Genomic DNA, 25,887 nt, shown 5'->3' with positions numbered 1-25,887 from the left:
GGCTACCGGAGACCTGGAACTCCACGTGGGTCGTGCGCGCTGGGACCACCAGATTAGGGTGGCCGCGGCCACGCGGTGTGGAGCGTTTGTATGGTCTGTGCAGAGAGGAGAGAACAGGGATAGACAGACACATAGTTGACAGGCTAGAGAAGAGGCTACGCTAATGCAAAGGAGATTGAAATGACAAGTGGACTACACGTCTCGAATGTTCAGAAAGTTAAGCTTACGTAGCAAGAATCTAATTGACTAAAATGATTAAAATGATACAGTACTGTTGAGGTAGGCTAGCTGGCAGTGGCTGCGTTGTTGACTTTGTAGGCTAGCTGGCAGTGGCTGCGTTGTTGACACTACACTAATCAAGTCGTTCCGTTGAGTGTAAAGTTTCTACAATGCTGCTATTCGGGGGCTAGCTGGCTAGCTAGCAGTGTTGATTACGTTACGTTGCGTTAAAAGAACGACAATAGCTGGCTAGCTAACCTAGAAAATCGCTCTAGACTACACAATTATCTTTGAAACAAAGACGGCTATGTAGCTAGCTATGTAGCTAGTTACGATCAAACAAATCACACCGTTGGGACTGTAATGAAATGAAATGAAAATGTGATACTACCTGTGGAGCGAAGCGGAATGCGACCGGAATGCGAAAGTTCTATTCAGTAGACGTTGGCTAGCTGTTGGCTAGCTAGGAGTGACTCCTACGTTAAGGACGACAAATAGCTGGCTAGCTAACCTCGGTAAATTGAGATAATCGCTCTAAGACTACACACTCTAAACTACACAATTATCTTGGATACGAAGACAGCAAAGACAACTATGTAGCTAGCTAACACTACACTAATCAAGTCGTTCAGTTGAGTGTGATAGTTACTACAGTGCTACGGTAGACGGTGAACGTTTGCTAGCTGGCTAGCTGCTGGGCAGATAGGAGGACGACGAAATACGATAATTACGCAATTATCTTTGATACAAAGACGGCTATGTAGCTAGCTAAGAAGAAATTGCTAAGATTAGACAAATCAAACCGTTGTACTATAATGAAATGTAATGAAAAGTTATACAACCTGCAGACCGAAGCAGACCGAAGCGCGGATTTTTAAATTGTTTAACTTAGGTCAAATGTTTCAGGTAGCTTTCCACAAGCTTCCCACAATAAGTTGGGTGAATTTTGACCCATTCCTCCTGTCAGAGCTGGTGTAACTGAGTCAGGTTTGTAGGTCCCCTTGCACGCACACACTTTTTCAGTTCTGCCCACAAATGTTCTATGGGATTGAGGTCAGGGATTTGTGATGGCCACTCCAATACCTTGACTTTGTTGTCCTTAAGCCATTTTGCCACAACTTTGGAAGTATGCTCGGGGTCATTGTCCATTTGGAAGACCCATTTGCGAACAAGCTTTAACTTCCTGACTGATGTCTTGAGATGTTGCTTCAATATATCCACGTCATTTTCCTTCCTCATGACGCCATCTATTTTGTGAAGTGCACCAGTCACTCCTTCAGCAAAGCACCCCCAAAACATGATGCTGCCACCCCTGTGCTTCACGGTTGGGATGGTGTTCTTTGGCTTGCAAGCTTCCCCCTTCTTCCTCCAAACATAACGATGGTCATTATGCCAAACGGTTATATTTTTGTTCAGACCAGAGGACATTTCTCCAAAAGGTACAATCTTTGTCCCCATGTGCAGTTGAAAACCGTTGTCTGGCTTTTTTATGGCAGTTTTGCAGCAGTGGCTTCTTCCTTGCTGAGCGGCCATTCAGGTTATGTCGATATAGGACTCGTTTTCCTGTCGATATAGATACTTTTGAACCTGTTTTCCCCCGGTATCTTCACAAGGTCCTTTCGCACCAAAGTACGTTAATCTCTAGAAGACAGAATGCGTCTCCTTCTTGAGCGGTATGACGGCTGCGTGGTCACATGGTGTTTATACTTGTGTACTATTGTTTGTACAGATGAACGTGGTACCTTCAGGTGTTTGGAAATTGCTCCCAAGGATGAACCAGACTTGTGGAGGTCTACAATTTTTTTCTGAGGTCTTGGCTGATTTCTTTTGATTTTCCAATGATGTCAAACAAAGAGGCACTGAGCTTGAAGGTAGGCCTTGAAATACATCCACAGGTACACCTCCATTTGACTCAAATGATGTCAATTAGCCTATCAGAAGCTTCTAAAGCCATGACATAATTTTCTGGAATTTTACAAGCTGTTTAAAGGCACAGTCAACTCAGTGTATGTAAACCTCTGACCCACCGGAATTGTGATACAGTGAATTGTAAGTGAAATAATCTGTCTGTAAACTATTTTGAAAAAATGACTTGTGTCATGCACAATGTAGATGTCCTAACCGACTTGCCAAAACTATAGTTTGTTAACTTCTTGAGTGTAGGGGGGCAGGATTTTTGTTTTTGGCAAAAAAATGTACCCATTTGAAACGGCCTATTTCTCAGGCACAGAAACTAGAATATGCATATATCTGTCAGATTAGGATAGAAAACACTCTAAAGTTTCCAAAACTATCAAAATATTGTCTGTGATTATAACAGAACTCATATTGCAGGCGAAAACCTGAGGAAAATCAAACCAGGAAGTGCTGTTTTTCCTGAAAGCATCCATTGGATGCCTTGCCTTCATTTAAAGGGATATCAACCAGATTCATTTTCCTATGGCTTCCTCAAGGTCTCAACAGTCTTTAGACATAGTTTCAGGCTTTTATTTTGAAAAATGAGCGAGAAAGATGACATCGCATCAGTGATAGCTGGGTGTTCGCAGAGTTTTGGTTGCGCAACAGAGTGGGGCAGCCATTGTCTTTCCCTCTCCTATTGAAAAAGCGACAGTCACGGTTGATATATTATCGATTATATATTTTAAAAACAACCAGAGGATTGATTATAAAAAACGTTGACATGTTTCTGTGGACATTACGGATACTATTTGGAATTGTCGTCTGCGATGTCGTGACCGCTCGAGCCTGTGGATTTCTGAACATAACGCGCCAAACAAATGGAGGTATTTTGGATATAAAAATAATCTTTATGGAATAAAAGGAACATTTATTGTGTAACTGGAAGTCTCTTGAGTGCAAACATCCGAAGATCTTCAAAGGTAAGCAATTTAATCTATTGCTTTTCTGACCTTCATGACTAATCTACTTGGCTGCTAGTGTTTGTAATATTTTGTCTACTGAGAGAGGTGTTCTTACATAAACGCTTGTTATGCTTTCGCTGAAAAGCTGTATTGAAATCTGACACGCCAGGTGGATTAACAACAAGCTAAGCTGTGTTTTGCTATATTGCACTTGTGATTTCATGAAAATTTTATATTTGTAGTAATTTAATTTGAATTTGGCGCTCTGCAATTGAGCGGGTGTTGATGAAAATGTTCCCGCTAAAGGGATGGGTGCAAAATGTGTGGAGTGGTTGAAAACGTGTTTTAATGACGCCAACCTAAGTGTATGTAAACTTCCGACTTCAACTGTATCTTTGAAGGGTACTTTGAAAGGATATTGATCCTGAACACTGTACAATGGCCCTCCTAATTGTCTGATCTTACCTGATCCATTACATACATCTACTGTATGTACAGTAACACACACTAGTGTTGGGTTGGGGGGTCCTTTATTTTGAAAAGGAAAATGATAGAGTTACAATCTAATCATGTTGAAAGGGTGACAATGTAAAAGTGGCCTGTCTCATTCATCATACAGTAGACAACAACAGCTTCACTGTAAGAGAGAAGCAGAGAAGGACATCCTCTGATTGGTGGATAGGAAAAATATTATTATTATGACCATTTAATAAGTCAAAGTCTCTAAAGTTACAGTAACTATAGTTTAGTTTTTAATATATAAACCTTGAATACCATTCCCCTCTGACACCTTTCATCTATAGCATGGGTGTCAAACTCTGGCCCGTGGGCCAAATTTGGCCTGCGGGGTAATTATATTTGGCCCGCGAGACAATACCAAATTACTACTAGAGCTGGCCCGCCGGTATTATACAGCACTTTCACCACTAATACTACGAATCACATAATGCTCTGCTGTTTTCGCGCGCCAATCAGGACAGGACCCAGAAACGCTCTCCTCTGTGACAGTAGTCATAGCAACATAGACGCTACAACTGTCAGCGAGCTAACCCTTCCCAAAAATGGCGAAAAGAAAGGCAGAAAACAGGAGCTTTCTGGACAAGTGGGAGGCAGAATATCTGTTTACATATGTAAAAGACAAACCTGTTTGTCTTGTTTGTGGAGTCAACGTGGCTGTAAGTAAGGAGTACAACATTAGACGACACTATGAAACGAAACACCATGACAAATACAAGGACATGACTCAAAGGAGCCAGAAAGTAGAGGAGATGAAAAGAAGTTTGGTTTCACAACAGAATATGTTTAAAAAAGCCACATCACAAAGCGAGGCTGCTGTAAAGGCTAGTTATATAGTGGCAGCAGAGATCGCAAAATCAGCCAGGCCCTTTAATGAGGGAGAGTTCATGAAAAAGTGCATGATGAAGGTTTGTGACCTCGTATGCCCAGAGAAAAAACAAGCATTTTCAAACGTGAGCCTGAGCAGGAACACAGTAGCTGATCGCACATGTGATCTTGCCACCAATCTGTATAACCAGCTGATGGAAAAGGGAAAATATTTTGTTGCGTTCTCCCTCGCTGTGGATGAGAGCTGCGACGCATCTGATACTGCTCAGCTGTCAGTCTTCATCCGTGGAGTGGACTCAAATCTGTGTGTTACGGAGGAGCTATTAGGATTCAAATCAATGCATGGCACAACCACAGGAAAGGAAATCTTTGAGGTTTCCAAATGTGTAACTGAAATAAAGCTGCCGTGGGATAAACTCGTTGGATTAACGACAGATGGTGCGCCAGCGATGTGCGGTAAAAAGAGTGGACTGGTGGGCATGGTTCGGGAGAAGATGCGGGAAGAGAACTGTGCAGGTGAGCTAACTGTTTACCACTGCATCATACATCAGGAAGCACTGTGTGCCAAAGCCCTAAAGATGGAACATGTTATGACCACAGTAACACAGGTAGTTAACTTTATAAGAGCCAAAGGTCTAAATCACCGCCAGTTTAAATCTTTTCTGGAGGAGTGTGGTTCGGAATACGCAGACGTGCCGTATCACACAGAGGTGAGATGGCTAAGCAGAGGAAAAGTACTTGAACAGATGTTTCGAGCTGCGTGAGGAAATATGTCAATTCCTGGAAACCAAAGGGAAGGATACAGCAGAGCTCCGGGAGCAAAAGTTCCTGTGTGAGCTGGCCTTTCTCTGTGACATCTCGAGCCATCTCGATGCGCTGAACCTGCAGCTTCAGGGGCGGGGGCGCATCATCACAGACATGTACGCTGCAGTGAGGGCCTTCAAAACTAAACTGTGCCTGTGGGAGAATCAGATGCTGCAAGGAAACCCTTGCCATTTTCCCTGCTGCCAATCCATAAAAGCGCAGATCTCTACCGCCGTGTTCCCATGCGCACAGTTTGCTGAAAAACTCAGTTTTCTCGCCGCTGAGTTTAGCCGGCGATTGGCCGACTTCGATGCCCAGAAATGCAAGTTTGAACTGCTTAGTAATCCCTTCGCAGTTGATGTGGAAAATGCACCAACCAACATCCAAATGGAGCTGATTGAACTCCAGTGCAACGACACGCTGAAGTCAAAGTATGATGCTGTGGGCGCCGCACAGTTTCCACGGTTCATCCCTGACACAATGCCTCAGCTCCGCACCCAAGCTGCTCAGATGCTCTCCATGTTCGGCAGCACTTATCTATGCGAGCAACTTTTCTCCTCGATGAAGATGATCTATGCGAGCAACTTTTCTCCTCGATGAAGATGATCTATGCGAGCAACTTTTCTCCTCGATGAAGATGACCAAAACAACTCACAGGAGACGTCTGACTGATGAACATCTTCGCTCGATACTGAGGATTTCTTCAGCTCAGAGCTTGAGCCCAGACATTGATGAACTAGCATCCAAGAAGAGATGCAAGGTATCTGGCTTGGGCACATCAGATTAGACCAGTGTGCAATAATTAACGTTTTCTTTATGCACTTTTTCTTGCTACAAGGCATGGGCTTGAATGGTTGATTGATTTATTATCATTTTATTTGTAAAATTATTAGCCAGTGGAAAAAGTTTATTTTGGTATTTAAATCAGAAGGCTGCAAATAGAAAAGAGGCATACAATTTTTATTTAAATTTTATTTATTTAATAAATGAATGCCATTGATGTGTTTTTTCATTTGAAATTCGATTTTGCATGTCTCCACTATTAAATTATATATTGTATGGTAATAAGCGATGCTTGTTCCATATTCAATGTTAAAGCAAAACTTGTTTGGGTCCATATTAAAAGGTTAATTTGTTAAGGTTAATGTTGGCCCGTGACTTTGTTCAGGTTTTACATTTTGGCCCACTGGGTATTTGAGTTTGACACCCCTGCTTTAGATAGTGTTTTTTCAAAGACCCAAAGTCCTGTTAAAGTGCGAGGGTTCACCCTGGGGTAGGGTTGGGCCATACATCCTATTTCAAGGTATGGATCCACATACCCGTATGGATTTTTACAATAGGGTCTATGACGATATGCTGATACAGTGATAAATACATGGAAAGTAGGAATGAAAGTTGGATTACTTCACGGTCGGTTTTGTCCTAGTTGAGTATAAAACAAATATTATGTAAAAAGGCCATTAAAAACACTACTCATAAAACAGGTTTAGAACTTGTATTACTCAGATACTTCAAAATACCGTCAAATACTGACATAAATGAGAAAAATAAAATATTGTGAAATGATATTTTGGCCCTATCGCCCATATTGTTCCATACCTTGGGGTTTCCTCCTCCCTCCTTGGCTGCGTAGATCATCTGCAGGGCGGACTCTGCCAGGGTCTTAGTCTGGTCCAGGAAGGTCATCTGCTGCTGGTGGTCCTGCAGCTTGGACGCCACGCCCACCGACGCCCTGATCAGAGGCTCAAAGTAGCCCGCCAGCTGGGTCACCTGGGATGGAAAGGTGTCCAGGGTCAGAGGTTAAATGTGTCAGACTGATTATTGTTGCGTTCCAGATCATCATAACATTTAAAAACCTGGAAAGCAGCTATTGACTGCACCTGACAGGTGATATAGACCTAGTATTGGTAACAGTGATGATACTGCAACTAGTTACCTTGTGTCCTAGTTGGGCAGCTTCCCCTCTGGCGGCTGTAGATATTGGGTCGATTAGGTATCCAATCTCTTGTACTGTGGACGTCAGCTGCTCTTGCAAGGCCTGATGGGATTGATCAGAGTAAAATCATTTCAACATTGGTCATTATGCAAGGCATGTTGTGGTTCTGTGGCAATTCTAACGCTCCCTGTCCAAACTGCTTTTAACTTCATTCAAATGGAAGTTGGTCTCAATTAGCAGTAGACCTGATCAAAGATCTGTAGCCCACTAACGGACAGAGAGATTGAGAGAGATGGGTAAAGGGAGAGAAGGATGGATAGAGAGAGAATGAGAGGGGGGGGTTGCCTGTGGGTCAGCAGAGCGTGTAGTGTCTCATTAACGATCATTACCTCCAGTGAGATGTCATCCCTGCTGGCCAGGTTCTGGCTGACTGCGGCTAGCGAGGCCTGCTCAATGTTCCGGATACATCTGTTGATGTTATCTATGGAGTAGTCACACTCCCTCTGGCCTGGAGCCTTGTCCCTGAGAGGCAGACAGAGAGAAATAGAGACGGAAAGAGGATGAAATAAATATAAAGAGCATGTTTATCTATGTCAGCTAGCAGGCATCCAACAGGATCAGAGAGATCTGGTGAATTCTAACAAACCATGAGTAAGCCGATCAACAGCCTTGAGCCAAATCAGCCAATCAGAGATAAAGGATGTAGATTATGGTCTTGTCCAACCTCTGAAGGTTATTATAACTGCTTATCACAACTTAATGAGTTATAACAGTTGTCCATGTCCAGGCCAGTAAGAGGTGCAGTGCTGTCACTGTGCTAACCTGATGGCCGTGATGAGACCTTTGATGGAGTCGGACACAGTCCGAGAGTGGCCAGCCAGGACCGACCAGGTGGGTGGGTCTTTGGGGTTAATAACCAGTGAACGTGCAGTCTTCAGCAGGTGGGTGGAGCTGTCCAGCATGGAGCGAGCTGATTGGAGGATGGGCTCCTGAGCGGCAGAGCCCTGCACATAAACAAACAAAAGAAAGATTAACATCTCCATGACAACCATGAAAAATAAACTGTTGAAAGTAAACGTTTTCTACACCCACAATGTCATTGCAGTTTGTCTCACAGAGTTCAAAATAAGGTTTCAACTTGCACACAAGTTGAACGGAGCCAGAAGTGTGTAGTCGTACCTCATTGCTGATCTGAGCAGGGCTGCTGGCGAACTCTGGATTAGACGCAAACGCTGTGAGGTTCTCAACAGCCTCTATGAGAGGAGCTGTGGCCACCAGACACGTGTTCCTATTCTCCTGAGAGAAATCACCATCCAGAGCCTGGAGGGAAAGAAATGGAGAAACACAGGTCAATATACACGTAATGGGCCAGTCTATCAGTAAAAAAAACTCATTGGAGTCAGCAGTCTTACCTTTATAGTTTTGACCAGGTTGGCTGTGCTGTTGGCCACCTCCTTGGCAGACTGGACAAAGTGTCTCTTGGCTGTGGGGTTGGCTGTCTTGGAGGAGGCCAGGCGACAGGCGTTGCAAAGAGCTGATGTGTGCTTTGCTACGATGGTGGCAGAAGACAGCACCTGAAAACACCCACCATAACAGTCTCAGAAAGCCATACCCTAAATGGGAACATTGGTACGTGGTGGGAGGCGACCCGGATGTCTAGACAGATGAACCATAACACATCAGATGAAGGATAACAACAAACAAATCAGCAGCTCTGGATTTTTCTAAAGTAGATGACAAGAGATAAACATGACAGAGGGAACAGCTGATGGCTCACAAACATCTCATTTCAATAGACTCTTCAAATCAACCCAAGGTGACTAGTTCGTAAACAAATAAAACCAAACAAACCTGTGTTATTATGTCCCAACTGACCTGTGAGGGGCTGCTGTCCGGATCCACCAGGTTCTGACAGGCCATCTGGATCGCCTGATTGGCTCGTGCAAACTGGATTGCGTCGACCAACCCCTGATGCCCTGCCTGACTGTTGGGGTCAGACACGCCCACCAGGTAGGAGGCCTGAGGAGAGAGGACAAGAGGAGACACTTCAACATACTGTAGAACCAGACGTGGCTCTCATAGTAGCAGAAAACAGGTAGGCTACAATGTTAGCAGCTTAAATAGCAGCTTTTTACTGAACACAGCATCTGGTCGACACACAAATGGACAGAGCTTTACTCATGTGTGGTATATTGATGTAGTAAGGGGAAACCCAGAAATGGTCAGTGGTGGAAAAACAGAGGTCCACACTAATCTCTTTCTACACTAGCACAACACTCCCTAGCTCAAGCAGAGCACACACAGGGTGCTCACATATTCACACAGTATGACACACAGTATGTCTGGTAGGTCCAGAGCAGGTACTTCGTAGCATGTCCTAACCTGTCCTGCAGCCTCAGTGAGCCCACACAGGGCCTTGGAGGCCAGTCCCACACAGCCCCCAAACGCTGGCACATCCCCGGTTTTACAGTTGTGAGAAATGCCAGCCATGGCCTCTCCCAGGACCTGAAAGAAGAGGGGGAACAGAGGAAAAGAGCAGAAGGAGGGAGCTGTAGCATTCCTCAGCCAGGCAGGTCACCGCTCTCTCTCTGCTCTCCCTCCCATCTCTCCATCTCTACTCGTTTCCATCTGTCTGGAGGTTGTGGTTATGCTTGCTCTTTCAGCAGCGCTCAGGGTCATGGCCCTCCCTACCTTGGAGTTCTCCATGACGCTCTCGATGCAGTGGAAGTAGGAGAGGTTGCTGACTGGCTCGTTGGGGTTGGCTAACATTCCTTTCACCGCCTGAGGGGAGAGGGAAAACATCTCTTAACATCTACAAGGGAACTTGCTAATTTAACTAAAACCAAAGGAACCCATTATAGATACAACTTAAATGAGCAACATGTAAACATTCTCCTAGAGCACTCCCATAATCTATACATTTAACATAGCTCACTTTAATGACGCTGCTACAGATGACACTGCTTTTACTAACACCATTACTGCTTCAACTAACACTCCTGCTACCACCACTATGACTGCAGCTGTTATCAGTAAAGCTCATGTTATTGATGTAAGCTATTGATGCTGATGGTACCTCCAGCTCTCGTAGGGCATTGTCACACTCCTTCTGTCCCGGGGCCTGCTGTGTGGCCAATGTGATTAGCTGGTTAATGCTCTCTGTCACTGCTCTGAAACACAGGATGGGAGGGAGAGGAGTGAGAGAGCCCGAGTGAGAGAGCCCGAGAGAGAGAGCCCGAGAGAGAGAGAGCCTGAGAGAGACCAAGAGAGAGAGAGCCTGAGTGAGAGCCTGAGTGAGAGCCTGAGTGAGAGCCTGAGTGAGAGCCTGAGTGAGACCGAGAGAGCCCGAGTGAGAGTGCCCGAGAGAGAGAGCCCGAGAGAGAGAGACCGAGAGAGAGAGACCGAGAGAGACCGAGAGAGAGACCGAGAGAGAGACCGAGAGAGAGACCGAGAGAGAGACCGAGAGGGGAGAGCCTGAGAGAGACCGAGAGAGAGAGAAACCGAGAGAGAGACCGAGAGAGAGACCGAGAGAAGATCAAAATGAGAGGCACTTAGACCAGCGTTCAGCTCCATTACACAAACACAAGGTCCCAAGCTCCATTGGTTCCAAATCTAATATCGTGCTTTGGGTTCCTCTGGTCTCCCCCTCCCTCTCTATCTCTTATTTTTCAGCAGAATTCCAGCAGGCTTCAGTGAGCCAGTCAGACATTTCAGTCACACACCTCCCTCTTAACCTTCCAATTACCAGACAGGAAATTAACAGCCTCCACAAGCCTGAAGGGAGACAGCACTTCATCTACCACCTAGGAGGACATTTCTGCTGTGAAGTGGAGCTACACTGGAGGTGTGAGATTGAGAAGTGCATGTGTGTCACATCAAAAGCCTTTCCTACGGCACAGTGAAACCTCCCATTGCTTTGGCCCTGGCATAAGCGTATTGTAACACATTGCAAAACTGGAATTAACTGTGGGTGGAAAGTCTCCTGTTCTAAATCCAACAAGACATAATAAATAACCAATCAACAGGTGTGGTATTGTGAGAGCCCACATAGAGGGCAGTGTATGGTAGGTACCTTGCAGCAGCAGCCAGAAGGTTCTTGGCGTTAGCTGCCCCAGGGTCTACAGACAGAGACTTGGCTGCCAGGAGCAGCTTGCTGGAAGCCATGGAGATGTTCTTCAGGTTACCTATCACCTGGATCTGCTCATCTTTCTTCTACAACATCCACAGCAGAATCACCAGTTATTACAAGTCATAAACACTAGTTGTAAATCAATCATATACAAAAGTCATACAGAAAGGGCATGAAATGTTGCTAGTCATTTAGAGAGTCTAAATTAACCCAAATCTGCCTCGTAAGTGATCCCCTCAGAGCGATGTAGTGCTAATCAACGCTGAATGTAACCTTTATTTAACTAGGTAAGCCAGTTAAGAACAAATGATTATTTACAATGACGGCCTACAATGGTCAAACCCAGATGACACTGGGCCAATTGTGCGCCACCCTATGGGAATCCCAATCCCGGACGGTTGCGATACAGCCTGGAATCGAACCGGGGTCTGTAGTGACACTTCTAGCACTGAGATACAGTGCCTTAAACCGCTGCACCACTTGGAAGCCCTGTGCAACTGACTATCCCTGGTTCTCCTATCCATCAGTCAGATGAATAGGAGAATGGTGCGTGGGCTGTTTTCTAGCTGCACCATGCTTAACATGTATATTGTTCCTCTCAAACTCTGTTCTAAACATAGACTCTCTGGTTCCAACTCTGCTGCTGGCAGTTCCTGCAGTCACCTGGGTCTGATTTGGTAATCAGTGTCATGCCACTAAGATTTCCTCCTTCCTTATCAGCAAGGCAGCCCGGAAAAGACCTTCAACTGTCATCTTATTTAGACTAAATTTAACAGACCGCCGCTTTGAGGCAATTCAATGAAACATTCCGTATCTATAAGGAAAGTTAATCAACAAATGGATAGACTGATGGTTGGCCAAGCTATGACTTTTCAGGCCAATTGGTCAACTTCTCCTCCTCTATTTTCCATCATATCAGCTTTGATAAATTATACAGTTGGTTCTTACGTCCAAAAGGTGATGAAGAGGCTTATGTAAATAAATTAGTCACACTAAAACAGTCAAATCCAGTATGGTGCCTCGTTTGTGTTCTTTAGGCACGAAACAAAACAACAAAACTGCGTGGAACGGGGAGGCACTATGTGAACTTGTCAATAAGAAATGTTCATTATGGTTTCCATTGCGATGGTGTGGTGTGCCCTAACGGACACGTTCCAGGTTCAGTACCACACAGACAGACCACTGTGACTGCACCTGAGTGTGCCCAGCCATCTCAATGCCGGCGTCCAGGAACTCTAACGAACACGTTCCAGGTTCAGTACCACACCGACAGACCACTGTGACTGCACCTGAGTGTGCCCAGCAATCTCAATGCCGGCGTCCAGGAACTCTAACGAACACGTTCCAGGTTCAGTACCACACAGACAGACCACTGTGACTGCACCTGAGTGTGCCCAGCCATCTCAATGCCAGCGTCCAGGAACTCTAACGAACACGTTCCAGGTTCAGTACCACACAGACAGACCACTGTGACTGCACCTGAGTGTGCCCAGCCATCTCAATGCCGGCGTCCAGGAACTCATCAAAGTCTTCGCTAAACTTCCCAGATGCGTCTGCGAGCTGGGTGCTGGAGCCGCGGGAGGCGTGGACCACATCTCCTGCTGATTGGTTCAGATCTGCTGCGGTCTGGTTCAGCTCGCTCTGGGCCTCCTGGAACGACCTGGTGGATGGAGGGAGCTACAGAGAGAGAAAGATAAGACAGAGAAATACAGAGAGACAACAAAGACAGCCATAGCGAGTCAGTGTTTAGGTTGTGGTGCAATAAATGTAAGTTTGGTGTAAAAACATTTGATAAGTGTTTGACCTAGCGGCAGTTTTAAATCAATAAACGGGTGATTAACTCTGGAGTAATCAGTGGCTTGACGTGAATGTTTTTTCAATAAAGTAACCTTTACTTAAGGAAGTGTAGAACTTACCGTTTCTCCCAGCAGTTTCTTGCTGGCCTCTCCAATGCTCCTGAGGGCCATGTCCACATCCTTCTGGCCAGGCAGGCAGTTGACACAGTTATTCAGAGAGTGGGACACAGCCTTGGCCACCTGAAGCAGAGAGAACAGGTGTGTGTGAGCACAGGTGTGCATGTGTGTGTTTGTGAGCATGCCTGCGTGTGTGTCAAGTGTGATCATTCATGTGCGAACGGAGTTGTTTTCCACAGTAGTGATGTTGCTGAGCTGCAATCACAATCTTAAAATGCTAATGAGCCAAGAAGCATAGCGGAGTAATTGATGTTCCTAATTTGCACTTCTGTTTCCAACAGAACATATGCCAACCAATATGTCTGTGTCCCTGTGGGGCCTAGCAACAGAACAGGAGTTGTGCTGCTGAAAGGATTACTGAATGCACAACTAGGACTACCTGAAAAGATAAGAGACAATTGAAGCCTTTTATTTGGTAAGATTTAAAAGAGATCATCATCCAAAGAGGAATTCAAGGACTTTCATTGGATTCCATTCAAAACCAAAGGGATCTTAAACACCATGTAAAATGGGTCCTATTTCTCTCTCATTTGCAAAGGAACAGAACAAACACCACAAACACCACAGTCTGTCCCTTTATCTGCAGTAGCATCTATAGATGCATCATTTATTCATCTGGTGGGAAGGTTATATGGGGAGGACCAGGCATTAATAATTGATGTGTGCTTAAAGTTGTGAATCTCCTGCTACAGCAGGCGGAGGGTGAACATCTCACTGTGTTTGACAGGTGATCAGTGTTTTGTTCAGCTGGGCTGATAAAATGTGAACTATTATTTGTCTATGAAAAGTTATTTATTTTACAACCAGATACTGAAGTTGTGAGAAGTGATCTGTGGAAGCTCTACAATAAAAATAGTTGCCTCCCACTTGACCTTCAGTGTAACACAAGCCAAGACTTTCTGAATAAAAGTGGTGATATTAAAACTCTAGTAGCCCTTTGGTTGTCTAAGGGCACCAACCACAGCCAACTCCATTCAGACAGGACAATTATACTGAACAGATGGAAAGTATGGATGTTAGCAGAGGCATATACAGTTGAAGTCAGAAGTTAACAAACACCTTAGCCAAATACATTTAAACTCAGTTTTTCACAATTCCTGACATTTAATCCTGGTAATAATTCCCTTTCTTAGGTCAGTTAGGATCACCACTTTATTTTAAGAATGCGAAATGTCAAAATAATAGGAGAGAGAATGATTTATTTCAGCTTTCATTTCTTCCATCACATTCCCAGTGGGTCAGAAGTTTACATACACTCAATTAGTATTTGGTAGCATTGCCTTTAAATTGTTTAACTTGGGTCAAACATTTTGGGTAGCCTTCCACAAGCTTCCCACAATAAGTTGGGTGAATTTTGGCCCATTCCTCCTGACAGAGCTGGTGTAACTGAGTCAGGTTTGTTGGCCTCCTTACTCACACACACTATTTCAGTTCTGCCCACAAATTTTCTATGTGATTGAGGTCGGGGCTTTGTGATGGCCACTCCAATACCTTGACTTTGTTGTTCTTTAGCCATTTTGCCACATCTTTGGAAGTATGCTTGGGGTCATTGTCCACTTGGAAGACCGATTTGCGACCAAGCTTTAACTTCCTGACTGATTTCTTGAGATGTTGCTTCAATATATCCACCTTATTTTGTGAAGTGCACCAGTCCCTCCTGCAGCAAAACACCCCCACAACATGATACAGCCACTCCTGTGCTTCACAGTTGGGATGGTGTTCTTCAGCTTGCAAGCTTCCCCCTTTTTCCTCCAAACATAACGATGGTCATTATGGCCAAACAGTTATATTTTTGTTCCATCAGACCAAAGGACATTTCTCCAAAAAGTACGATCTTTGTGGCTTCTTCCTTGCTGAGCGGTCTTTCAGGTTATGTCAATATAGGACTAGTTTTACTGTAGATATAGATACTTTTGTACCCGTTTCCTCCAGCATCTTCACAAGGTCCTTTGCTGTTGTTCTGGGATTGATTTGCACTTCTTGCACCAAAGTACGTTCATCTCTAGGAGACAGAACGCTTCTCCTTCTTGAGCAGTATGATGGCTGCGTGGTCCCATGGTCTTTATACTTGTGTACTATTGTTTGTACAGATGAACGTGATACCTTCAGGCGTTTGGAAATTGCTCCCAAGGATGAACTGGACTTGTCGAGGTCTACAATTTATTTTCTGAGGTCTTGGCTGATTTCTTTTGATTTTCCCATGATGTCAAGCAAAGAGGCACCGAGTTTGGTGGTAGGCCTTGAAATACATCCACAGGTACACCTCCAATTGACTCAAATGATGTCAATTAGCCTATCAGAAGCTTCTAAAGCCATGACATCCTTTTCTGGAATTTTCCAAGCTGTTTAAAGGCACAGTCAACTTAGTGTACATAAACTTCACTGGAATTGTGATACAGTGAAATATAAGTGAAAGAATCTGTAAGTAAACAATTGTTGGGAAAATGACTTGTATCATGCACTAAGTATATGTCCTAAACGACTTGTCAAAACTATAGTTTGTGAACAAGAAATTTGTGGAGTGGTTGAAAAACTAGTTTTAATGACTCCAACCTAAGTGTATGTAAACTTCTGACTTCAACTGTCCATACACATAGCAGAGCCTTTTATAGAGATATTCAGTCGTGGCCAAAAGTTTTGAGAATTACACAAATATTAATTTTCACAAAGTCTGCTGCCTCAGTTTGTTTGATGGCAATTTGCATATACTCCAGAATATTATGAAGAGTGATCAGATGAATCGCAATTAATTGCAAAGTCCCTCTTTGCCATGCAAATGAACTGAATCCCCCCAAAAACATTTCCACTGCATTTCAGCTCTGCCACAAAAGGACCAGCTGACATCATGTCAGTGATTCTCTCATTAACACAGGTGTGAGTGTTGACGAGGACAAGGCTAGAGATCACTCTGTCATGCTGATTGAGTTCGAATAACAGACTGGAAGCTTCAAACGGAGGGTGGTGCTTGGAATCATTGTTCTTCCTCTGTCAATCATGGTTACCTGCAAGGAAACAAGTGCCGTCATCATTGCTTTGCACAAAAAGGGCTTCACAGGCAAGGATATTTCTGCCAGTAAGATTGCACCTAAATCAACCATTTATCGGATCATCAAGAACTTCAAGGAGAGTGGTTCAATTGCTGTGAAGGCGGCTTCAGGGCGCCCAGGAAAGTCCAGCAAGCGCCAGGACCGTCTCCTAAAGTTGATTCAGCTGCAGGATCGGGGCACCACCAGTACAGAGCTTGCTCAGGAATGGCAGCAGGCAAGATGTGAGTGCATCTGCACGCACAGTGAGGCAAAATACTTTTGGAGGACGGCCTGGTGTCAAGAAGGGCAGCAAAGAAGCCACTTCTCTCCAGGAAAAACATCAGGGACAGACTGATATTCTGCAAAAGGTACAGGGATTGGACTGCTGAGGACTGGGGTAAAGTAATTTTCTCTGATGAATCCCCTTTCTGATTGTTTGGGGCATCTGGAATAAAGCTTGTCCAGAGAAGACAAAGTGAGCGCTACCATCAGTCCTGTGTCATGCCAACAGTAAAACATCAAGAGACGTGGGGTTGTTTCTCAGCCAAGGGAGTGGGCTCACTCACAATTTTGCCTAAGAACAAGGCCATGAATAAAGAATGGTACCAACACGTCCTCCAAGAGCAACTTCTCCCCATCCAGGAACAGTTTGGTGACAAACAATGCCTTTTCCAGCATGATGGAACACCTTGCCATGAGGCAAAAGTGATAACTAAGTGGCTCAGGGAACAAAACATCAATTTTGGGTCCATGGCCAGGAAACTCCCCAGACCTTAATCCCATTGAGAACTTGTGTTCAATCCTCAAGAGGCGGTTGGACAAACAAAACCCCACAAATTCTGACAAACTCCAAGCATTGATTATGCAAGATGGGCTGCCATCAGTCAGGATGTGGCCCAGAAGTTAATTGACAACATGCCAGGGCAGATTGCAGAGGTCTTGAAAAAGAAGGGTCAACACTGTAAATATTGACTCTTTGCATCAACTTCATGTAATTATCAATAAAAGCCTTTGACACTTATGAAATGCTTGTAATTATACTTCAGTATTCCATAGTAACATCTGACAAAAATATCTAGATACTGAAGCAGCAAACGTTGTGGAAATTAATATTTGTGTCATTCTAAAAAAAATTGGCCAGGACTGTACAGTAGCTTCATCCCTATATGGCTCTGCACGTTATTGTACTGAAGTCCCCCACTCACCTGGGCTAGCCTCTGCTGGCTCTCTGAGTCACCGGGAGAGACCAGGGCCTGCTTGGCCTCATGGATCAGCATGGCCGAGCCCTCCATAACATCACAGGCTGAATCCAACATGGATGCCGCTGCTTGAGGGTTGGTGGTAGAGGCTGCCACGCCCCGCGCTGCCTGGGCTAGAGTCTTCAGGGCCTGGGCTGTCTCTCTGGCTGCTAACCCTGGAGGAAAATATACAGATGGTGAGTAGGGGTTGGAATGCTACAAATAAAGAAGAGGAAGTAGCTCCCCACTGCCGCGCGGCAAGCTCTCTCCCCCCACTGCCTGCCGCGCGGCAAGCTCTCTCCCCCCACTGCCTGCCGCGCGGGCAAGCTCTCCCCCCACTGCCTGCCGCGCGGGCAAGCTCTCCCCCCACTGCCTGCCGCGCGGGCAAGCTCTCTCCCCACTGCCTGCCGCGCGGGCAAGCTCTCTCCCCACTGCCTGCCGCGCGGGCAAGCTCTCTCCCCACTGCCTGCCGCGCGGGCAAGCTCTCTCCCCACTGCCTGCCGCGCGGGCAAGCTCTCTCCCACTGCCTGCCGCGCGGGCAAGCTCTCTTCCCCACTGCCTGCCGCGCGGGCAAGCTCTCTCCCCACTGCCTGCCGCGCGGCAAGCTCTCTCCCCACTGCCTGCCGCGCGGGCAAGCTCTCCCCACTGCCTGCCGCGCGGGCAAGCTCTCTCCCCACTGCCTGCCGCGCGGCAAGCTCTCTCCCCACTGCCTGCCGCGCGGCAAGCTCTCTCCCCACTGCCTGCCGCGCGGCAAGCTCTCTCCCCACTGCCTGCCGCGCGGCAAGCTCTCTCCCCACTGCCTGCCGCGCGGCAAGCTCTCTCCCCACTGCCTGCAGCGCGGCAAGCTCTCTCCCCACTGCCTGCAGCGCGGCAAGCTCTCTCCCCACTGCCGCGCGGCAAGCTCTCTCCCCACTGCCGCGTGGCAATCGGTACCGATGCACCAAGTCTGGAACCAACAGGACCCCCAAACATCCAAATACATTCAGAAGATTGAATTAAGCCTTAATAAATGCATGTTATGACCTCTGATATCCATAGCCCTCTCATGTTGACAGTGTGCTATACCAGGTAGCAAGAGCCTCTGGTTTAGTTTCATAAGGTCGAAACTATGACTGCCTCAACAAGGGAATGCAACATTTCAGCTTCAACACAACACATTGGGGAGGAATCTAGTAAATTGAATCAGCTTGCATTACCCCATTAATCTAGACAAGATTACTGAAGGAATGTCACATCTATTGAAGTAGGGGAAGGATTTCTTCTGCTTTAGTCTTTGTGCTACTTTCCAGAGAGTAAAGGTTGAATCTAATCTACTATTGACCTTGAAGCATCAAAATATGTTGAAGCTTTCAGTAGTAACAGTAAAATCTGTAGTCAAAAGTGAAATATACTATTATAGACACATCCTGGTGGTGCTATGGAGTTTGCTATTTAGCGGTATTTCTCTAATTAGAATGGGAGCTCCAGGGCAGTAGTACAGTACCTGTGTAGTGTTCATTGCCCTGTGCAGCACAGGTGAGCAGCTGAGCCATGGAGGATCCCACAGACTTGGAGGTGCTGCCCAGTTCCCGAGCACACTTCTCCATCTGCAGAGAGAATAACACACAGTACATCAGACACCCAGACTCAGCAATGGATGAAAGAGTAATCACTAGAAGTAATGAGAGTCGTTGATTAATTCAATGAATCAGATTTCCCTGACCGATTCTCCAGGTAGTGGTTTCAGCTGCATGTCTATGGCAGCCATCTTGGCGTCTTGGAGCTCAGTCTTCAGAGTCTGGACGGCTGTGAGAGCTGAGTGGATCTCCATGGGGCCGCAGGCTTCGTGGGCCTAAAGAGCACAAGGAGAGAGCAGACCATTGAATTAGTCATTCTCGACTGACAGTTTTTATCCCATCTGAGCTGGTATTTATTGCCCTAGTCTATCAGAAGCTGGCTAGTCCTAACAGGGGATAGGTACCCTCACAAAGTGACAGAGGTGAGCGACAGGTATGACTTAAGTGTGTGTGTAAATGTGTGTGTGTGTGTGTGTGTGTGTGTATATGTACCTTCTGTGCTACGGTTCTGAGCTCTGCCAGGCTGGTGGCCAGGTTTTTGGCACACTGACCCAGCTGCATAGCAGCGGCCTGGTCCATCACCGTGGGAACAGACGACTTCGCTGATGTCACCATCTTACTGCCAGGCTGTCATGACAGAAACAGGAATGTCAAATGTCAACAGAGAAATGTCAAATTCATCCCAAGAAGATGTTTTGTACCAGAGAATAGATGTCTTTATTTGAATCTATTATGACTACAAAACCCAGCCTTGCCCAAGTATTAGACATCGTCACCTTCATCAATAATATATCTTTAGAAGCTTTCAAGCACACACACACATACACATATATCAGCACTGTACAATATATTGAGATCCCTTCATTCAATATGTGGTGAGATTAGGAGCCAGACTGGCACTGGTGGAGTACCTGTAGGAAGTTCTGACTGGTGGTGATGAGGGCTAGCTGGGTAGTGAGGTCTTCAGGCTGGGCCTGGCTGCCCCTTACTCCCTGGACCAGCCGGGGAATGTGGTCTGCCATGGCCTAGTGAGCCGCACACATACATAAACAGTCAACACACATACAGTATTCAACCACAGATTCTATATAGCTGTAGCACCTATATAGCTGTATATAGCTGTATAACTACAGTAGGCATAGAAATTGTTCAATGCAAGCAGCTGGCAATGTCCCTTGGCATTAAGAGACTTATCCCCAGTACCTTGCAGCTCTGCACCAATTGCTGGTGAGCGGCGGTGTTCTTGTTGGAGGCTGCTGCATTCTGGGAGGCAGCAATGGTCTGGGTGGCTGCAGCTGCAGCTTGTTTGGCGGCATTCTGTTGGAATGTCACACACGTCAGGCATGTTTAGAATCACTGCCTCGACGAATCAAAACACACACACAAGATGCCTCTCAAATGGCACCCCATTCCCTTTATAGTGCACTTATTTTTACCAGGAGGCCCATGGTCAAAAGAACCGTACTAAAGGGAATAGAGTGCCATTTGGGAGGCAGACAGTCTCAGTTTAGAGCCAGGGTTCCTCAGGTCAGAGGTCAAATATTTGTCGTGCCATCTTTAATGTCGGGCAGTAGGGTTCAAACAATCTCCTGATTTGGTATTTTATTAGGATCCCCATTAGCTGTTGTGAGAGCCTCTGACCCACTCAAAACATAAACAATACAGAACATTAACAGACAAGAACAGCTCAAGGACAAAACTTCTACTTAAAAAAAGGCACACGTTGCCTCCATATCAAGACATACACGCACAAACTATCTAGGTCAAATAGGGAAGGTGTTGCTTTATTGGTTTTTTGAAACCAGGTTTGCTGTTCATTTGAGCAGTATGAGTTGGAACGCAGTTCCATACAATAATGTCTCTATATCATACTGTAGGCTTTCTTGAATCGGATCTGGGGACTGAAAAGACCCATGGTGGCATGCCCTGGTGGGGTAAGTGTGTGTGTCAGAGCTCTGTGTAAGTTGACGATGCAAACCATCTGGGATTTTCAACACGTTTCTTATAAAAAGAAGTGATGCAGTCAGTCTCTCCTCAACTCTTAGCCAAGAGAGTCTGACATGCATAGTATTTATATCCTCCTTCTGATTACAATAAAAAGCAAGGTGTGTCTCTGTTCTGGGCCAGCAGCAGCTTATCTAGGTCTTTTCTTGCAGCACTGGACCACACAATAATCAAGGTAAGACTAAACTAGAGCCTGCAGAACTTGCTTTGTGGCGTGTGGTGTCTAAAAAGCAGAGCATCTCTTTATTACAGACAGACCTCTCCCCTTCTCTTTATTACGGACAGACCTCTCCCCTTCTCTTTATTACGGACAGACCTCTCCCCTTCTCTTTATTACGGACAGACCTCTCCCCTTCTCTTTATTACGGACAGACCTCTCCCCTTCTCTTTATTACGGACAGACCTCTCCCCTTCTCTTTATTACGGACAGACCTCTCCCCTTCTCTTTATTACGGACAGACCTCCCCCTTCTCTTTATTACGGACAGACCTCCCCCCTTCTCTTTATTACGGACAGACCTCTCCCCTTCTCTTTATTATTACGGACAGACCTCTCCCCATCTCTTTATTACGGACAGACCTATCCCCATTTTTACAACCATTGCACCTATATGTTTTGACCATGACAGTTTACAATCTAAGGTAACATCAAGTAATTTAGTCTCCTCAACTTGTTAAACAACCACACCATTCATTACCAGATTCAGCTGAGGTCTAGAACTTAGGGAATGAGTTGTACCAAATACAATGCTCTTAGCTTTAGGACCAGACTGCAACTCTTTGTTAAGGGTTTCAGTGAATTAATTAGCTGTGGTTGCTGATGCATATATGGTTGAATCATCAGCATACATGGACAAATATGCTTTGTTTAATGCCAGTGGCAGGTCATTGGTAAAAATATAAAAGAGTAGAGGGCCTAGAGAGCTGCCCTGCGGTACACCACACTTTACATATTTGACAGAGAAGCTTCCATTAAATAAAACCCTTTGAATTCTATTAGATAGATGGCTCTGAATCCACGATATGGCAGAGATTGAAAAGCCACAACACAAGTTCTCAGCAACAGGTTATGGGCAATACTATCAAAGGCTGCACTGAAATCTAACAGTACCGCTCCCACAATCTTCTTATAAAACAATCATCAGTCATTTGTTTCAGTGCAGTACATGTTGAGTGCCCTTCTCTATAAGCATGCTGAAAGTCTGTTGTTAATTTGTTTATAGAGAAATAGCACTGTATTTGGTAAAACCATTTTTTCCAACAGTTTGCTAAGAGCTGTCAGCAAGTTGATAGGTCTGCTGTTAGAACCAGTAAAGGCCGCTTTATGTGATCGATACATGGACAATCTTGTTTAGGGCTGTGGTGGTCACAAAATTTCGTCAGCCAGTGACTGTCAAGCAAATAACTGCCAGTCTCAAGGTAACTGACCATTAATTAACAAACACATTTAGCATCTCCTGGCTTCCACACATAGCCTACAAGCCATTTTTAAAAATCCAATAAATCCATGTAATATAGCCTCCCCCTTCACAATAAATCCATTATTTATTTTAAACAGGTCTAAAGAATCATGATAAGAAAATGTAGTCTATTTCAGAAGAAAAGGATAGCATGCTCGGAGTTGTCCTTATGTTAGGTCCTGATGTGGCTATGCCAAATGGCTGTGGGCTACACTACTTAATTTAGCAGATACAATTTGATTATAATTCTGTGGCATTATTTTATATTATTTTATAGTATGAAGAATACAATTGAACAAAGCTGAATAAAATATAAATATTTTCTCCAAAACGATTTGGACACACACTATTCTGTGTTGAGTGGTTAACAAAGAAATAGGTCCTCCTATATGCGTCATTTAGATGTGTTAATGGAACTTTAGTTGTTCTACAAACAGTGGGCTATGTTTATGTTTTGATTTTTAATACATGCAAGGCTGCATGATGAGACTAATGATGATTTGAAAAACTCTCGAAAGGCATGAGCTCGGCTTTGTTTTTGCACAGGCTGTACACACGCCAATAGTCTCTCATTCATAATTTGACAAGCACTTGATAATGCCTCGAATTTCAGTAGCATCCCCTTTGTGGCCGTAATGCACCCTAAAAAAATCCATGCCTTTTGCAGTGCTGCGTTGTGCCCTTCTCCCTGAGTGTGCAACACAATCCGAAGTGTCTCTCACTCACACAGCTCTCTGTCATATCCAGTTCCCAGGTGCATATTGAAGATATTGAAAGAACTGTCCACATTTACTTTTCGTCAGCCAACAAGATGAGTAGGCCTAACGAACAGCAAAAGCACTAGCCTATATCAATCTACTATCTCCCATAGTACAAAAGTTGACCTATTCTATTCTTTGCGAGAAATAAATATTCCATGAATCACTCAGTGTGTGTAAGTGAATCTGTGTGTGTAAGTGAGTCTGTGTGTGCTGTGGGGTTGAAGTTACAAACCCATAGGCTTTGCTCTCTCATCCCTTTCAGGGTTTTGGGAGGGAGGGTGGATAACGAGCCTGTCATAGCGGATGTAAGCAATGTCCCCACCCACTCTGGCAGCTTTCATGGCCAAGATAAGTTCATTCATCTTCTGGAGCACAGCTTCAGGATAGTCCTCATTGAGGAAGGTACACATTCCTCTCAGGTTCTTGGCTCTTTCCAGAACAGCTTGTCCTTTTAAAAAATTTATTTTTAATTTCTGCTTTATTTAACAAGTTAGGCTAGTTGAGAACAAGTTCTCATTTACAACTGAGACCTGGCCAAGGTAGAGCTAAGCAGTGCGACACAAACAGAGTTACACATGGGATAAACAAACGTACAGTCAATAACACAATAGAAAAGTCTATATACAGTGTGTGCAATAAACCTCAAGAACTTGACCACTACGGGCCTGTCACCTGGGCCGGTGGTGGGTTTTCCAGTTCTGTGGGCGCGCTCCAGCTCAATCTTCTTGGAGTCCATCTTCAGTTTCTCCGCGATCATTTCCCTCACTTTGTCCTCAGACTCCATCCAGGTCTCATGTGGCGATTCTGCAATTACGTCCACAACCATGTTGTTCTGCCTTGATTGTCCCTCGAGATAATTTATTCTCCGTCATTGTTATTATGGATTCACACACAGAACTGATGTCCTCTCTCAATGACTTACAGAATGCTGTCATCTTGCCCTTCTCCTGTTTAAACTCATCGAGCTGACCCTGGGAGAACTGCAAACTGTTCTTCAGGTCCTGGACCTATCTGGTCAGGTCGTCCATTCTTTTATTAGTCGAGTCCACCAGTATTTGGACAAAACACTACAAGCCATTTTCTTGTTGTTGAAACTGCATGTAGAATTTGTTGTTGTTGTTGTTCATTCACCTGTGACAGAGAGACACACCACTGTCCCCAACAGTACTCCTGCCAGCTTTGGTCTTTGTCATGGTACCTAGCAAAGTAGGTTACGCTGTTACTCCTCGTAGTTCCAGACAGGGCAGGCCGCAATGAAGATTGAAAACAACAAACAGCAGGGATCTAGACAGCCTCAAGCCCGGGACAATCTGTGATCCCAGCCACGGGCTGAGTTCAAGTCCTCAAGAAAACCCCGCCATCTTGATAGGCAGCTAGCAAGCAGCTACACCAAATAGCTCCTCAGAACCGGTCTTGGTCGGCAGGATCACTGGACAGAGAGTAGCAGACCCAGCAACTGATGCCAACTGCGTCTCGGGATCCACACTCAAAAGGTAGCTAGATACTAAGAAACTTTTTAACACACTTTCAAAACACCAAACCAAGCTCACCCTCATTCCCCGTTCAACAGTCATATGTAAAATGCTCCTTTAACATTTCAGTGGCTAGTAGGATGACGATCGAAGAATGATACTGGATGGTCTCTACTTTCATATGAAGGAAAACCTACAAGGACTTCTCAGAATGTAAACAGGAAGGGAAAGGACGTACACTGTGGCTCTCCAAACACACTCAGTAATGTCCTGTACTGTATATAACTGTTCTTGCATGGTTTACATCAACAGTTGGAAATAATAGCTCTGGTAATGTAATCACCTCTTCACGTTAACCTAAAGCCCAAAATAATACAGCATATCAAAAATACTATTTCTAGACTTTCACTCAAAGCCTGTTGTTTTCCATGCGACTGACAATGTGGTGTGTATGTAGAGCAAGATATATGATGAGGAGACAAGTGGAAGTGCCTGCTTTCTCAGCCCCAGAGCCATATACAGAGTTTGGCAAACCCATTTATGGGACGCCACCTTAGCACCAAACTCGCGGAGCCACCCATAGGTATACTGTACATATATGGCTCTGCCCAGCATAGCTCAGACTCATCCAACTGACCTCTAGCCTGTTAATGAGCTTCTTCTTGATGGCGTTCTGAGCTGCAGCGTTGGTGGCCACGCGCAACCCCTCAGCCGCCTCCCTCAGTCTCTGCTGCTGGTCCTCGTTCTCTGGGTATGCCGCTGCGCCCTGTTACACACACACACACGGACAAAGGAAGACACCTCATCCATCATTAAACTGGAGCAGATGGAGATGCATCCAGGGAAAGTGCTAGAGTCCAACTGTAATCATGTCCGTTTGTAATGACAGCAGCTCTTCTTTGTCTATCTATCAACATCTTGTTTATGAGGAAACATCAAGATTCCTTTTCATGACCTCCTCCTCTGGCTCCAGCTCTCTTTACCTCTCTCTGTCTCTCCAGTTGTCTCTGATTGTACGTGACTGGGTTCAGTTCACACAAACCAATATCCCTAAGAGCCTCTGTGCGTCCCATTGTTGAGGGAATGAAGAGAATCTAGAGCCTAA

General features: G+C 45.1%; 1 protein-coding gene across 2 annotated transcripts in view; it reads right to left on the bottom strand.

The window, feature by feature from the left end:
- Window positions 1–25,887, bottom strand: part of LOC115117595 (talin-2-like) — a 155,010-nt gene that overhangs the window by 27,203 nt on the left and 101,920 nt on the right. For both annotated transcript variants that reach the window (XM_065013202.1, XM_065013203.1), the window contains exons 22-41: window positions 25,420–25,548; window positions 20,290–20,403; window positions 19,998–20,111; window positions 19,579–19,713; window positions 19,233–19,361; window positions 19,014–19,116; window positions 17,498–17,706; window positions 13,210–13,329; window positions 12,773–12,970; window positions 11,237–11,376; window positions 10,241–10,334; window positions 9,856–9,945; window positions 9,547–9,669; window positions 9,040–9,183; window positions 8,577–8,738; window positions 8,344–8,484; window positions 7,987–8,168; window positions 7,554–7,686; window positions 7,165–7,266; window positions 6,828–6,998 (exon numbers count right to left, since the gene is read on the bottom strand). In XM_065013202.1, coding sequence (XP_064869274.1) covers window positions 6,828–6,998; window positions 7,165–7,266; window positions 7,554–7,686; window positions 7,987–8,168; window positions 8,344–8,484; window positions 8,577–8,738; window positions 9,040–9,183; window positions 9,547–9,669; window positions 9,856–9,945; window positions 10,241–10,334; window positions 11,237–11,376; window positions 12,773–12,970; window positions 13,210–13,329; window positions 17,498–17,706; window positions 19,014–19,116; window positions 19,233–19,361; window positions 19,579–19,713; window positions 19,998–20,111; window positions 20,290–20,403; window positions 25,420–25,548 — 2,733 coding nt within the window. The remainder of the gene's footprint in view (window positions 1–6,827; window positions 6,999–7,164; window positions 7,267–7,553; window positions 7,687–7,986; window positions 8,169–8,343; window positions 8,485–8,576; window positions 8,739–9,039; window positions 9,184–9,546; window positions 9,670–9,855; window positions 9,946–10,240; window positions 10,335–11,236; window positions 11,377–12,772; window positions 12,971–13,209; window positions 13,330–17,497; window positions 17,707–19,013; window positions 19,117–19,232; window positions 19,362–19,578; window positions 19,714–19,997; window positions 20,112–20,289; window positions 20,404–25,419; window positions 25,549–25,887) is intronic.

Source organism: Oncorhynchus nerka, linkage group LG28 (assembly GCF_034236695.1).
Source record: "Oncorhynchus nerka isolate Pitt River linkage group LG28, Oner_Uvic_2.0, whole genome shotgun sequence".
NCBI classification, from domain to species: Eukaryota; Metazoa; Chordata; class Actinopteri; order Salmoniformes; family Salmonidae; genus Oncorhynchus; species Oncorhynchus nerka.
Note: the sequence above shows the minus strand (reverse complement) of the source record. Positions and strands in the feature narration are given on the sequence as shown.